The sequence below is a fragment of the Notolepis coatsorum genome (genome assembly GCF_963971535.1).
Source record: "Notolepis coatsorum genome assembly, chromosome: 5".
In the NCBI taxonomy this organism is placed as follows: domain Eukaryota; kingdom Metazoa; phylum Chordata; class Actinopteri; order Aulopiformes; family Paralepididae; genus Notolepis; species Notolepis coatsorum.
The window spans coordinates 189,063,717-189,076,866 of record NC_140169.1 but is presented as its reverse complement, the minus strand read 5'-3'; the positions used below and the strand labels follow the sequence as shown (position 1 = coordinate 189,076,866).

Genomic DNA, 13,150 nt, shown 5'->3' with positions numbered 1-13,150 from the left:
ATTATTGCTGTTTGTATTGATCAAATACCGTATATAAAAGAGATGGTATAAAAAGTGTTGTATCTCTTTACAACTGATTTCTTCTCTTGATTCAGCACCTGCCTAGAAGGTTATTGGATGTGCACGATCATCACTCTGTGTCTTCTATTACAAGCAAATACTTTACTTTACTTATATGTATTATATTATACTACTTCTACTACATATAATGCTACTATGCATAATGCATTATAACACTCAAGTTCGACACTATTTGACGAACAATGCCACTGACCCTTAGCTGCCAGAGTTGTACCTCCTGCTGACTTGTTGTTCACAATTTGTTAGTCGCTTTGGATAAAAGCGTCAGCTAAATGACAAATGTAAATGTAAATGTTAGCTAATTGGATTACCCCCAAAAATGCAAAATGGGTGAGATTAATTGAAAGTAAGATGCACAAGTCTTTGCAAATACCTTCCCTCGGACGGGAAGCAACAGTTGTGATTGGAGGATCAAGAAAAGAGGGCAGGGTTTGAGATAGGTAAATTGATGGCATAATTCAAAAGAGTCCAACCCTCTTCGAAAAGCTAAAATCTCTTTGCAAATAGTGGCCCATCTGTCAATTCACAGAGGCCAAAGCAAATGCTCAATCTAAGTAACTTCAAAATTATTTCAAATAATTGACACTGATTTGTTTGTGATGGATGCAGCTGGCATCATGTAGCGGACTCTTTTCCAGAAGACAGAGTTTGGTTCGTCAGCACCCCAGGACCCCTCCCACCACCTGAGGGGGGCGCTCTTGTGCACCAGGTGCTGCAGGCCAGGGGGTAAGAGCATGTAGTCCTGGGGGCTCATGTCTCCCAGCTGGATCAGAATCACACTCATCTCGCTGAGGACCAGCGCTTGGTGGAGCCCCACCTGGAACACATTCAACAACACCTGTTAGCTCTACTTTTCTTTTTCCTTTCAGTCTGAAACATCTACTTGTTTTAGATTTCATAGTTTAAAGATACAATCCAGATTTTCTTTGTGTTACTTTATGTTTATATTCCAGTTTATATTATATATTTATACAATTGCTTTCAGAGTGAAAACCATCTTCAGTCCACTCAATATTCACATATTCACACAGCAAATATTTTGCAAAGTCGTGCTCAGGTTAGGTTCCTTTCCTTGCAGTTAGAGAAGAAGCCAGGCCCCAAATAATAATACCCATGAATACAGAAAACGGGGTCTGGGTTTCTGAAAACATTTTAGAACTGGCATCTCCTGTAGTGATCTTCCTTTATGTTCTTCTGCTTTCAGTACGGAAACGGAGGAGATTCCTAACTGATGGGCTCCCATTGCTGTGTGTGTGTGTGTGTGTGTGTGTGTGTGTGTGTGTGTGTGTGTGTGTGTGTGTGTGTGTGTGTGTGTGTGTGTGTGTGTGTGTGTGTGTGTGTGTGTGTGTGTGTGTGTGTGTGTGTGTGTGTGTGTGTGTGTGTGTGTGTGTGTGTGTGTGTGTGCGTACGTGCACGTGCATGCATGCGCGAGTGTGTGTGTAGATAGGTTGCTATACATTATCCTTCTTTGTCTTATTTCTTAGTTTGGTTTTGTTTGTAAAACTGTCTTGAAAACAATACAAAATTATTATAAAAAGAATAAATGTGTTGAAAAAACTACTGCTTCTTATATGAATAACTCTATTTCCATAAGGCTCTTCTACTATCAGTACTATGGTAGATCTTTTTAGTCTAAGGCCCACCTGCCAATCATACTCCCCCACAACTGGGATCCGGGGGGAAGTGTGGCTTTGCTCTGTGACCTCTGACCCCAACCCTGACCCCGAGGTTGACCCCGGGGTGAGGATGACCATCAACCTCCTGCTCAGCTTCATGCGAGTCTCCACCAGTTCCAGACGATCTGGAGAGATAGACAGAGGGGAGGAGGGAGAGAGAGTGGGACCAGAGGGAGGAGAGAAGAGGAGGTGGGATGTTGAATGTTGAATGAAAAGAGGGAGAGAGAGAGAGAGAGAGAGGGATAGAGAGAGAGAGAGAGAGAGAGAGAGAGAGAGAGAGAGAGAGAGAGAGAGAGAGAGAGAGAGAGAGAGAGAGAGAGAGAGAGAGAGAGGGGGGGTGGAGATGGAAAGAGAGAGAAGAGGTGTACCAAGATGAAGAGGCCAAAAGGAGAGAAAGAGATGGATGGAGAGAACGAAAGGAGTGGGATGAATGAATGTGAAGAGGAGGTGGAGAAGGATGAGGTTGAGGAATGGAGTCAGACAACAGGGAGGATGGAGAGAAGGAGTGGGTGAGAGGGGGGGGCAGACAGGAAGGAGAAGTGAGTGAAAGGGGGGAGAAGGGGGGGCAGACAGGAAGGAGAAGGGAGTGAGAGGGGGGGCAGACAGGAAGGAGAAGTGAGTGAAAGGGGGGAGAAGGGGGGGCAGACAGGAAGGAGAAGGGAGTGAGAGGGGGGGGCAGACAGGAAGGAGAAGGGAGTGAGATAATTTCCTTTATGATTCTTTAAGATGAGAGCAATGCTCTCTCATCACAACCAAACTCTTGAAGCACATTGAAGCGTAATTCTCTGCCTATTAACAGCATAATGCCATTTGGTGCACAGCTGTCTACATTGTAGAAAGAAAGATAACTAAAGAATTAAACAAATTATCCTGATAGTAATTCATATCCCTTCTCTTATTGCCGCTATACTTTTGAATGAAATAAGGATGAAATTAAACTTTTTTTTTAAAATGTTTCTGGAGACTATGTGGAACAGAGTCATTTTACTAGAGGTTACAGTATGGTGTAGTGCAGGGGTTCTCAACCTTTCTGCTGCCAAGGCACCCCTGTGTTCAATAAAATATTCCAGGGCACCCCTACATACGATAAAGACTTTTCCGGTCCTGTCTTTTTTGCTACAATGATGACAAAAGTGCTTGCTTTCAAAATAATGTTTATTTAAGAAACCGGGAAACACATTTGTGTGTATATGCAGGCTATATAATGCATTATTAAGGTGTTTCAGGTCTGAATGGCTTAGTACTGTTGACATTACACTGCTTGTAGTAGTAAATCAAATAGCATATTTCTTTAAATAAAATTACAGAAAATTATCACTAAAATGCTATATGTTGCAGCTGCACACTTTTCCATAAAAATTGCATATTTGGATAAGTGTGACCATTTCTCAAAAACTGAAAATCATGTATTTTTTTTTAAATACAGAAAAGGATCACCAAGTTACCATATCTCAAAAAATATAAATAAATACAGAAAATAACCACTCGTTCACTCAGTGGGCATTTCTAGCTCAATGCGAGGTCTGCTGCTGCTGGCTAATAATATGGTCAATACGTGGGGAGATCTTTGACAAGGCAACACGCATATCATCCTCAAGGCTCAACTTGGCCATATATTTTGTTTTCAGAGCTGTCATGGATGAAAAGCCAGCTTCACACAGATATGTGGTGCTGAATGGTATCAACACCATAACTGCTGCATCATGAGATACTTGGTACTCAGCACCACACTCTCTCACCACGAGCTCTCCAGGTGGTATCAGATGAGATTTCAATGAATTCTTCCAAGAGTTTGGATGGAGATGTGTCAGGAAGCTTTGTCTCAATGTTGTCTGTAAGGGGTATTTATCCAGAGTAACTTGGTGATCCTTTTCTATGTTTTATTAAATAATGATTATCAGATTTTGAGAAATGGTCAAACTTATCCAAATATGGTATTTTTATGGAAAACAGTGCAGCTGCAACAGATAGCACTTTAGTGATAATTTTCTGTAATCCAAAAATAATTAAAATTTTATTTTTATTTTTTATTTTTATTTTAAATCTCAAGGCACCCCTGGCAGCTCTCTGCGGCACCCCTGTTGAGAACCGCTGTTGTAGTGTATGTTTTATATGGTGTATGTATATGGTGTATATGGCGTATGTATATGGCGTATGTTTTATATATTGTATATGTATGTATTGTGGCAGATATCACCCCCCTCTCATGGATATGTGAAGGAGAGGAGATACTATTGCCACGGAAGGAGTAGAGACAAGTAGGTAGCTGATTAGTACTGATAGAACACACCTGCGCATCATTAGGTCACTGCACATGTCACGTGCACACACCCCAGACACACACACTACAAAGCCACTAGGTTAGTCAGAAGTAAGTTGAGTGGAGGTGAGGTTGGAGTTGTGACATAGAGAGAGAGAGATTGAGATATTCGGAGTTGTGTAAGGTGAGAGGTAGTGAGAGGAGAGGTGAAGGCGAGAAGGTGTTCATTGTGTACTGAACCCTAGACTGGCTGAGAAACCATCGGACTGTATTACGACCATTCTCTTGCCTATCGAACTGGATTCTGCCATTATTCAATACATATTCTTATTGATTGATATTGCTCTTGTGTGGACATTCGAATTAGTTTGTATTTGAACCGTGGCGAGCCTGAACCCCACCAGGCTCGTCACAGTATGTATATGGCGTATGTTTTATATGGTGTATATGTATGTATATGGTAAATATATGTATATGGTGTATATGTATTATGGTGGTTTTATATGGTGTATATGTATATGTATGAATATGTATGTATATTGTGATTTTATATGGTGTATATGTATGTATATGTGTAACAGAGCTGATATCGTCACCTTTTTGACTTCGATGCCCGAGGGAGTTTCGAACTTGGGTCTGCTGCACCACGGGCGACAGCACAGACTGCTATACCAAGAGGTGAATTCAGTCTTCTTCTTTTTTTATCAAGGTTTTTTTATTTGAGATTTTGTTTTTACAGGTGGTCCCACATGGGCCAAAAGAAAAGACAAATTAAATACCCCCACCCCTATACCAGACAAAATCATTCTACAATATCTTAGATCGTTTGTTAATCATTGTTTTTCCTTTTAGCTTTTAAATCACCCGACAGCAGTCACATATCCCTTGTATTCTGCAGATAGAGAAGAAGAAAAGTAAGAACATAATAGGAAAAATAAACCGTAACAAGCTGAGAGACCAGGGAAGCCAGTCAGATCGCCTCCGTCACATTATCCGCTTCCATACCCTCAAAGAAAGTCAGGAAAGGATCCCAAATATTGTGGAATTCTTCGGTACAGCCTCTGATAGTATACCTGATCTTCTCCAGTTTAATATGATACATGACCTCTCTCATCCAGTGGCCGAAGACAGGTGGTCCCGGGTCCTTCCATTTGAACAGTATCAGCCTTCTGGCCAAAAGTGAGCAGAAGGCCAACATTCTAGATTCCCACCATCTAAAGTGGATGTCCGCTGGGGCCACTCTGAACAATGCAATATATGGTGATGGCTCCACTTCCTTTACAAATATCTTAGAGAAGGTGTCAAAAATGGTCTGCCAGTAGGTGTGCAACTTTGGGCACGTCCAGAACATGTGGAGCAGAGTGGCTGGAGCCTGTCTACAGCGGTCGCATAGAGGGTCTATGTCGGGATATATCTTAGAGAGCCTGTCTTTAGACCAATGCAGTCGGTGTACAATTTTAAATTGGATAACCGCATGTTTAAGGCAAATGGAAGAAGAGAAAATCCTCTGTATTATCTTGTCCCATGTGACCTCTGTGATTGGTTCACCTAAGTCAGTCTCCCATCTGCCCCTGAGGAGGTCTAAAGGTGTCAAGTTGCTTCTATTAAGTAGTTCATAAATTCTGCTTATAGCCTGTTTCTGGATTAGTTTACAGTTCAAGATTGAGTCTAAAAGGGAGGCCGGAGGGCACACTGGGTAGCAGTCCGAGTTCGAAGTTACGAAGCTCCGGAGTTGCAAGTATCTATAGAAGTGTGACCTAGGGATCTTGTATTTCTGTACTAGCTGATCAAAGGAGGCAAAGTTGCCGTCTATATAGAGGTCAGACAGCGTAATCACTCCACTCCCAACCCAACTGTCAAAGGCCTTATCCATCGTTGATGGGACAAACATGTGATTTCTTGTGATCGGAGCAGCCAGTGATAGTTCCCTGAGGGAGAAGGTTCTTCTAAATTGGTTCCACACTTTTATCGAGTGGATGACAACTGGGTTTGAGGTAAAGCTAGATATGGGCTGTGTGAACGGGAGCTTAGCACATAACAAGGCAGATAGGGAGGTGGATTTAACCGACGCACTCTCCAGTACTGTCCACCAGGGGGCTGTGTCCTCCCCCCTTACCCAGTATAATAACGATCTTATGTTTGCTGCCCAGTATTGAATATTAAATAAAGAGTACCGATTCTTGATGAAGCCTGTTTGGTCCGGCGAGATAATCGAGGGGAGAACCCCCTCCAGACGACGGGCCAGAACCTTAGCGAGAACCTTGACATCGGTGTTAAGGAGGGAAATTGGATGGAACGAGCCGCATTCCAGGGGGTTCTTGTCCTTCTTAAGGATTAAGGAGATAACCGCTTGGCGCATGGTCGGAGGAAGAGAATTTGTCGAGAATGATTTGTCAAATATGGCTAGCAGCAGTGGGGACAGCTGGGTTAAGAATTTTTTGTAGAAGTCTGTAGGGTAACCGTCCGGCCCCGGGGACTTGCCACTCTGCATAGATCTAATCGCTGACGTAATCTCCGCAACCGTAAGTTCCTCCTCCAGATCTGCGGCCCTCTCTGGGTCGACTGTCGGGACGCGGAGGGTCCTATAGAAATCGTCTAGCGTGGAGGGCCCCACTTGCGAGTCCGAGGTGTATAACGATTGGTAGAAAGTTTTAAAGCTTTTATAAATTTTAAGGTTGTCAGTGGCTTTTGAGCCCCGCTCGTCGTTGATAGTGGGGATGGACTGGTTGGCAGTTCTTTGTCGCAGCTGATGGGCAAGTATCCATCCGGCCTTCTCCCCATGTTCATAGTACCCCTGTCGCGTTTTAGTAATGAGGTACTCAGCCTGTCGCAGGAGGTCAAACTCAGTTCGCAGCGATATACGTTTTTTCAACATGTCGGTTGATGGCGAGTGGCAATGTAGTCTATCTAGCTCCAAAATCTCGTCCGTCAGTTGCTTAAGGCATGCCGTGTTTATCTTCTTTTGGTTGGCGCAATATGAAATCACCTGTCCCCTTAAGAACGCCTTCAGTGATTCCCAAATGGTTAAAGAAGACATTCCCGGAGTCTTATTAATGTCGAGAAATAATGTAATTTCCGAGGTGATGAAGCTTGTGAAGGCTTCCTCCGACAGAAGCAACGGGTTGAGTCTCCACTGGCGGTGGCCGAGCCGTGTATTCGGGATACTCATTTTCATAACTAAGGGACCATGGTCCGAGATAACTATCGCTCCGTATTCGCATTTGGTTACGAGGGGAAGGAGTCTCTTATCCAGGAGAAAGCTGTCTATGCGCGAGAAGGTATTATGGACCGGGGAAAAAAAGGAGTATCCTCTGGATGTAGGATTACGAAACCGCCACACGTCAGCTACCCCATATGATTTAAGAAAGCGCCGGATTGCACGGGACGAGCCAGACTGGGGGGCCTTCCTTGGCGAGCTACGGTCCAGCACCGGGGAGAGTGCACAATTCATGTCGCCGCCAAGGATGAGATGGTGCGAGGTCATATCCGGTAGGCGAGAAAAAAGGCTGGTGAAGAACGTAGGGTTGTCCCAGTTTGGTGCGTAGATATTGCCAAAATGACCGGAAATGAATGCAGTTTCCCCACCACTATAATATAGCGCCCTGCAGGGTCGGCCTCTACACTTGACATAGTAAATGGCGTGTTTTTATCTATCAAAATGGCTGCTCCTCTGGCCTTTGTGTGGAAGTTGGAGTGATACATCTGTCCCACCCATCCTCCCCCCAGTCGAGCATGGTCCGCAGTTTTTAAATGCGTCTCCTGTAAAAACGCTATGTCTGCATTGAGTTGTTTTAAATGTGTAAGTACCTTCTTATGCTTTACTGGGTGGTTGAGTGATTTAACATTCCAACTCACGAAATTGACAGAGCACCCTTCCAGCCCCATGGTATCACCCGTGTCGATCATAGTAGATGAGAGAGGCCATGCATCTGGAACCTATAGAGAGCTCAGCACAAGAACTGCAGGTGAAAAGCAAAACAGACGTCTGATCAGTTAAGCATGTTGAATGTACAAGTCCGGTAACCCCCCCCCCCCCCCCTGACACCTATAAAAAACAAGGTGCCCAAAATACCCTTCAGAAACTAATCCACACATAATGTGCTTATGTTGGAGGTGTTCTACCTATGGAGCCAGCCGCTCAGGCCCCCGTCGAGCCCCTTAGGTAAACGAAAATAATAAAGAGAACGAAAAGAAAAATAAGAGTAAAAAAAAAAAACGTACTCAGATATTGGTATTATATAAGGTCTTCAGCTGTCCAGTGGGATACACCCAACCAGGTAGTGTAATATAGGTGGCAGCGGTGAACGGTAAACAATAATACATTAACATTAACAACCTCACATCAAGCAGGCCCTGAAATAAGGCAAAACATCTTACTCCCGACTCTTCCCGAGCAAGGGCAACCAACATGCCCTGTTAAACACAAAAAAGGGTGCCTGATTGGGTGATATAGAATAAAATAAATTGGAAGAGGTGTGGGAGTGTGCGTGTGTCCATGCGTCTACAAATGGGTGTGTACCTGGGCATATGCCCTTCAGTGTTCGTGCATTTGCGTGCACGTGATCCTATGTATGTGTGTGTATGGATGTATCGGACACAGCCAAGGTGTAAACGTATGGGTGTGTAGGCGTGAGTGTGTGGGTCCGTGCCCTCGTGTCTGTATAATGTGTAAATGTGTATGCGTGTCGTAATGTGTGTCTGTGCATGCGCGTAGTGCGCGCCCACGTGTGTGTAGTACGCCTAGAATCTCTAGATAGTGCGCCATTAGGTATGCGAGCGCATGCGCCATCTTAGGTGTGAGCATGTGTGTACATATTTATATGTCTGTATGTGTATACACACATTGTCCTATTGGGGCCAAAATTATACACTGTTCACATCGTCTGTACATCATAATAGGGCAACAAATTTGCTGGAGGTTGGTGAGTCACTTAGCTTGGTAAATGGTGTCCAGTGGTGTCCTCTCAATGCTAGGCAGACGATGCTACACATAAATGATCACACAGTAGACATTACAGTAGCCTCTATATATATATATTGTCCTGTTATAGTTAATATGATACATTGTTCACATCGCCTGCATATCTTTTGCAGGTCTCCCTTGCAAAAGAGATCTTGTATCTCAATGGGACTTCCTGGTTAAATAAAGGTTAAATAAATATCATAAGCAGCACGTACACACCGATACATCTCTCTTTCTATGTGGTCTCACCCGCTGCTGTGTGCACAATGTTCTTTCTGACGTAGCTCATTGCTTCCCCTGCATCGGTGAACTCTTTCTCTTTTCCCCCGTGCGTGATGCGAAGTCGGGCTGGAAAAAGAATGGCGTATCGGATGCCTTCACAGCCGCGTAATATCTTCCTCACCTCCGTAAACGCAGCCCTGGCCTTCGCGACGCCCGTGGCATAGTCGGGGAAGATTGCAATAGACATTCCGTTGACCTGTAATGGAGCCTCAGCGCGCGCCCGTCTCAACACCTCGACACAATCCTGGTAATAGTGGAGTTTAGCCACGATAGCACGGGGCTTCCCGTCTGGCCTCTTCAGCCCCAGTGCTCTATGCGAGCGGTCCACCAGCACTTCATCATCCATTTGCAGCACGTCTCTCAGTAGCTTTGAGATCGATGCAGTGGAACTTGAGCCGTCTGTCTCAGCCACACCAAGTATCCTCACGTTACACTTCCTCATCCTTCCTTCCATGTCGTCACACTTTCCCCTGAGACCAGTCACCTCCGTCTTTAGGTCTTCGACTGTGGCTTGTAGCGTTACCACCTCATCCGACCACCTCGAGAGACCACCCTCCACGTCCTTAACCGCAACCTCCATTTTGTTCATGTCCACACGCAGTGTCGCTACACAGCTTCGCATTTCCTCCTTTATCGCTTTCAAATCATTTCTGATAAAGTCGAACTCTTTGGAAAGTGCACCTTTCAATTCCGATTGTATTATCTCTGCGATTTCGGATTTCAGCGCAAGGAGAATCTCCGCCTTTAAGGCTGTGGTATCCACGCCGGCCATCTTTGATGGTGTGGTCGGTGGTGGCCCAGAGGCGGAACCCGAGGCTTTCTCAGGCCTACTTGTAGTCGGGACGTATCCGTATTTGCGAAGGTTTGATGCCATCTGCCCGTGTAAAAAATTACCAACGGTTTGAACAAATGTACCCTGAGTAAGATTCACTAAGTTTTGTAAATCCGTAAGCTTATTAAAATAAGATAAAACAACAAAAAGTAGAGACTCGACGGGAGCAAGAACAAAAAGCGTACTACTCCATTGCTCGCCTAGCCACGCCCTCCGAATTGAGCCTTCTTTAACACTTTGGATGCCAACGACGCTATAAGTCGTTAGTTCATGCCGCCAGTTGAGTGCCGCCAACGACATATAGTGTTTGTTTGTCGTATTTCTTTTTATTGGCGATTTGAATTCATATTTCATCAATCGAGCCTCACGCTAGTGTTGCAGAGTCTCTCTGAGCTCAATTGGGAAGATACCGCCCCCTATCTTCTCTCCCTGTGTAACTGCACCCCATTAGTATTTTAGACTGATGAAGGAGGGAGGGGCCAGTTTCCTCATTTTACTTTTCCGTCAAGCCAACTGAAGAGACCCAAGTTGATCGCCGGCCCGGAAAACGCGTGGAATATATATTTACAGTACCCAACGCTGAATCAATAAACGCGATCGATATTTGGAATGGCGATCAGGAATTGGAATAATCTTTTTGGATAACATCTGATCTGAGGTAAGGAATCTATTTCACCAGTCTTGGGGTAATCAGAGCTTTTTTCACAGATATATCAACGTGTGCCCCATGTGTGTGTGTGTGTGTCTGTGTGTGCGCGCTGATCAGGAAATGAGAGAATCGATATTTCAGCCCGCTTCTATAGCATGCATAAGTACACATATACTATCGATAATCTAGCATTTATTTGAAAACGATTCATAAATAGGCCGAAAAATGACAACGTTTTTGTGTATGCCAGAATATTCCAGTAAATGCCGTTTATCACGGAATCTATATATTTTGCTGAAAAACTAGGGCTTTTCAAAATGCTATAAAACTGAAATGAACCGATTAAAAAACAATCCGTTTCGACAATGTTGACTCTAAACAAGTCATTGTTAAACGACGGGCAGATTAGACACATAGCCATAATTTAAGACAGAGATTATGCGTTCACAACGCTATCATTGAAGTGGGTGGTGGCATTTAACCACGTGTTACCATGTTCACCAGTGGTAATCAAAGTGTTAAGGGAGAGTGAGTTTAACTCGCAGTACTGCTACTCGCCACAGTCACTTCTCAACACAATATGTATATGTATAGTGGTTTTAGTGCCATGGGTTCTCAACCTTTTTGGTGTCAAGGACCCCACTTAATAAGGTCTCAGGGACCCCCATCTGAAAAGGTCTTATTCCTGGTCTATACAGTCTATTTTTAGATGAGTCAAACTATTAAATCTTCTTCTTTTATATGCTTAGTTGCAATGTCATGCACAAACACAAATTCCAGCAAGTATAGCCTTGTTATGCCAAATGTATGCCAAATGTTTGAAAATTATTTGTGCTGAAAATTATATGTTATGTTTGTCTTCATTCAAAATGAAAGTGTTACTTTGTTGCACTTTACCGCAAAAGTAGGTGTTCTTTTACATTTGTCTGCAGATTTTCTGCATTGGTGACGTCAGAATTCAGAAGTGGGAGAAATGTGGGTCCTTTTCAAAACTCAGAGTCCCCAAGTAGTAGGTTATTTAGGGTACCATCCTACATGACTGGAGTGCAGCATTAGGCAGATATATAACTATCAGATACCTATTATTTGCAACAGCCAGGCCTTTTCCTACTGAATCGTGACGTAAAACGAGAATCAAGAGAATCAGGCGGCTGACCTTCTCCGGGGATGTCATCCCTGCCGTGGATGAAGAGCCGGAGGCCGCTCCTGTGTTCTAGGACAGAGGGCAGGATTTTGGCAACAAAGTGACACAGCCTGTCCTCCACAGCCTTGTCCCCCCTCTGCACCTGGTAGACCACATAGGCATCGTACACCTTCCCATCTGGAGAAGACAACCACACAGGACAAGGTTTCTGCCATGCAGACATTTGTTGAAATGGAACAATATTATCATCAAGAAATGTATCAGAAATACCTAAGATTAGTTCTGTCAAATAAATGAATGGCAGTTTATGTCAGAATTGAATGTCAAGCACTGAAAACGCTGCCTCCAGCAGCATAATGGTGGGGCTTCATGAGCTGTGATGCACTTTGAGCTCCATCATGTGGTAGAAATGAGAATTACATGGTAATAAAACAGCAAATTAGTCCTTGCCTTCCATGACTTCCACTCGACCCTTGGTAATATGCAGCACCACACGTCACACAAGTGGCCGCTTGCAGAGCAGAGGGTCAGCGTACAGAGGCTCAGTGTACAGAGGGTCAGCATTCAGAGGGTCAGCGTTCAGAGGGTCAGCGTTCAGAGGGTCAGCGTTCAGAGGGACAGCGTTCAGAGGGTCAGCGTACAGAGGGTCAGTGGTCAGAGGGTCAGCGTTCAGAGGGTCAGTGTTTAAGTAAAATAAAGATTAAGTAAATCAACTCAGACAGAACAGCCCTAACATTTTATAACTGACTGGTGAATCAGCTCAGACAGGGCAGCCCTAACATGTTCAGTGGGCGTTCTGTTTCCCTCTAACCCACTCAGAACCACTAGGTCTTCCTTACCCTCACAGCGACCGTAGCATCTGAAAAATCGTCTAGCGAGAAGAGTCAGATCGACAGCAAAGTATTTGACGGCTGCTGCTGCTGCAAGGCACATCAGCACCACACACACCCCTACCACGATGTGGGGGCGCAGGGACCCTGATGAGAGGCACAGGAGGGTGAAAGAGGCAGACTTCATTTCCAGGTTGAGCTCAAGGAAGCTATAAAAGAAGGAAGGGTCATCACGTCAAAATACCAGCATTCTATATATCAAGGAAACTATAAAAGAAGGAAGGGCCATCATGTCAGAATACCAGCGTTTTATGCTCTTCTTGGTCAGACTTTGATGTTAGTTCTATTGAAGCCTATGGGAGATGAAAATAATGCAAAAAAAATAAAATACCAGCTATATGAGGAAATATGCATCAACCAATACCGGTATATC

General features: G+C 44.2%; 1 protein-coding gene across 1 annotated transcript; it reads right to left on the bottom strand.

The window, feature by feature from the left end:
• Positions 1 to 652: 652 nt before the first annotated feature.
• Positions 653 to 12,904, bottom strand: il1rl1 (interleukin 1 receptor-like 1; the record flags this gene model as incomplete). Its single annotated transcript, XM_084314392.1, has 4 exons — positions 653 to 898; positions 1,725 to 1,882; positions 11,900 to 12,064; positions 12,727 to 12,904. The coding sequence occupies 4 exons, from the start codon at positions 12,902 to 12,904 to the stop codon at positions 653 to 655; spliced, it is 747 nt and encodes a 248-aa protein (XP_084170518.1).
• Between the last annotated feature and the right edge of the window lie 246 nt (positions 12,905 to 13,150).